This window comes from Triticum dicoccoides, unplaced genomic scaffold (genome assembly GCF_002162155.2).
Source record: "Triticum dicoccoides isolate Atlit2015 ecotype Zavitan unplaced genomic scaffold, WEW_v2.0 scaffold1375, whole genome shotgun sequence".
NCBI classification, from domain to species: Eukaryota; Viridiplantae; Streptophyta; class Magnoliopsida; order Poales; family Poaceae; genus Triticum; species Triticum dicoccoides.
In genome coordinates, this window is record NW_021197327.1 from 1 (window position 1) to 2,256 (window position 2,256).

The following is a 2,256-nucleotide window of genomic DNA, read 5'->3' on the forward strand; positions in this document are numbered from 1 at the left end:
GTGTGTGTGTACGTGTGTACGTATGAGCGTCTACATCTGTAATGTGTTAAAAAAAGTACAAATAATTTTGAGACGCTAATGTTTACAACTATAACAAAGGTGCACTAGCTAGTTCAACTAGGCATCTAAAGAAAAATTTCAGTCCATATCTTCTAGATGGAAGTAATTATTGCCTTGGAATATATACTGCTAGTAATTACGTTTCAGTTACCATGAACCACTAGTGGTCATCTAGCAACCGTGGCCAATCCTGAATATATGGAACCACATTTAATTCACATACAGGAAAAGTTGGTAGAACTTAATTCACACAACGTGCATGACCAATCGGTTTAATTGCGTACATATCTTTCCAAATAAGTAATTTTAGTTCACCAATGCATTAAGAGATAATTTAAGTACGTTATATACTGCTTTTTTATAATAACTTGGCTACAATTGAATGTACACGTTTGAATAAGCATCCATCTTTAGAACATATTAAACATTAAAATTAATTTGGTAATGTATATTATAAGCATATCCTGTTAATAAAGATTCATGTGGCTCTTGAGAGAAACGAGTCTTTTAATGTATTTTTTCCTCGACGGACTATTATGAGCATTCTATGTGTTTTTTAGAATGCATTCTATGTGTTAATTTCAAGAAATGTTGTGCTTTTATGAAGCACCTCCTTATCCTATCAACGTACATTTAATAGTTTCCTCGTATTGGGCCTCTTGGTTGGTCCTCCACTATATATCTATCCACCCCATTGCTTCCAACTCACCAAAACAAAGCAACTCTCCTTTGTTGTTCTATTCCTTTGTTGCAAATGGCTCGCAAGAAGGTGGCCCTCCGGTACATCCTTGATAAAAAGTCCCGATGCAGTACTTTAAAGAAACGTCATGAGGGCCTACAGAAAAAGGCGGACGAGTCGGCCATCATGTGCAATGCGAAGGCCTGCGTGCTAGTGTATGGCGAGGGCAAGTCGGTACCAGAGGTGTTCCCGTCCCACTCTGAGGCGGTGGCTATCCTGACTCGGTACAAGAATATGCCGAAGGGGAAGTTTAAGAAGACGGTGAGTCATGAAAGCTTTCTCAGCCAACATTTTAACAAGCTCCAGGCCAAGGGCCACAAGTTCCAAGGAGTCTGCGAAGACAATGAGACCAGAATCCTCCTGCACAAGGCTATGCTTGGAAGCAACCTCTCGAGCCTCGATGGCCTCAACATCGAGGATCTCGCCAATGTTGGCCGAAAGCTAGAGGTGATCCTCCAGAGCATGGGGGAAAGCATCACAAAAATTAGTGGCCAACCACCAGTCTCCGCACCACTACCAGCTCCATACGTCACCGACTACATGCACATGGAATCTCTGTCGACTTATCAGGCAACACCACCAGCTCCATACATGGACATGGAGTCTCCGTCGACTTTTCAGGCACCACCACCGACTGACAACATGGGCATGGGGTCTTCGATGATGTATCAAGCGCCATCACCAGCTCCCTATGTCACTGGTTGCATGGACATGGGGCCTCCGGCGATGCTTAAGGCCCCTCCACAACAACAAGAGGATTCACTTGACATGATGAGGTATGGAGGAGACCTCAACACCCTGGTCCACAGTGGCTACAATACTAGTGGTTGTAATGACACCAGCATAAGAGCTAGCTTGCCTAGCGGTGATGTTAACTCGAAGAAGTCGTTTGAAGTGGGGTTTGGTTGGCAGTTCGGTGGCGCTGATCCTGAAGCATCTTCTTCAAGTCTTTCCCCCCAAATGTAATCAAGGAGAGGATCTCTACATGTAATACCTAAAATAATAAGAGAAATTTAGTCTTGGTTGTGCTCTTTGAGCGAAAGCATATTTCATTTAGTCATTGGAATTGTTATTATGGATCTCTTCAACGGTCTATTTGTTTGATCTCTACGATTTAGCTGGTTCTAACTTGTATGTTGCACCTACTCTTTGTGTAAACATGCATGTTTTGTCAGGCATACCTTTTGAATGATATTTTTTGTTGACACTTAACATTGCATCAAGTGATACAACCATGAAGGGTTCACTCAACACATGAAACTTTTTGACGCAAAAATAAGAAAAACTTCAAGAAATGGAAGACCAATCCGACGACTACACCTCCATCCGTGTCAGGTAAAGAACTCCTTAAAAGCCACCTCTTCTATTGTGACATGCTTATGCGGAACCGTAAGAAAAAACACCTGGGTACTGGACGCTAAGTGGGGGTATTTCCCAACCATGAGTCCTCCCAAAAC

At 42.5% G+C, this 2,256-nt stretch overlaps 1 protein-coding gene across 1 annotated transcript; it reads left to right on the plus strand.

Annotated features, from left to right (window-relative positions):
* Window positions 1-814: 814 nt before the first annotated feature.
* On the plus strand, window positions 815-1,765 carry LOC119343686 (MADS-box transcription factor PHERES 2-like). The gene has a single exon (XM_037614519.1). The coding sequence runs from the start codon at window positions 815-817 to the stop codon at window positions 1,763-1,765; it is 951 nt and encodes a 316-aa protein (XP_037470416.1).
* Window positions 1,766-2,256: the final 491 nt, after the last annotated feature.

Excerpts from the sequence above, each read along its gene's own strand:
- LOC119343686 (XM_037614519.1), top strand. The coding sequence starts at position 815 with ATGGCTCGCAAGAAGGTGGCCCTCCGGTACATCCTTGATAAAAAGTCC.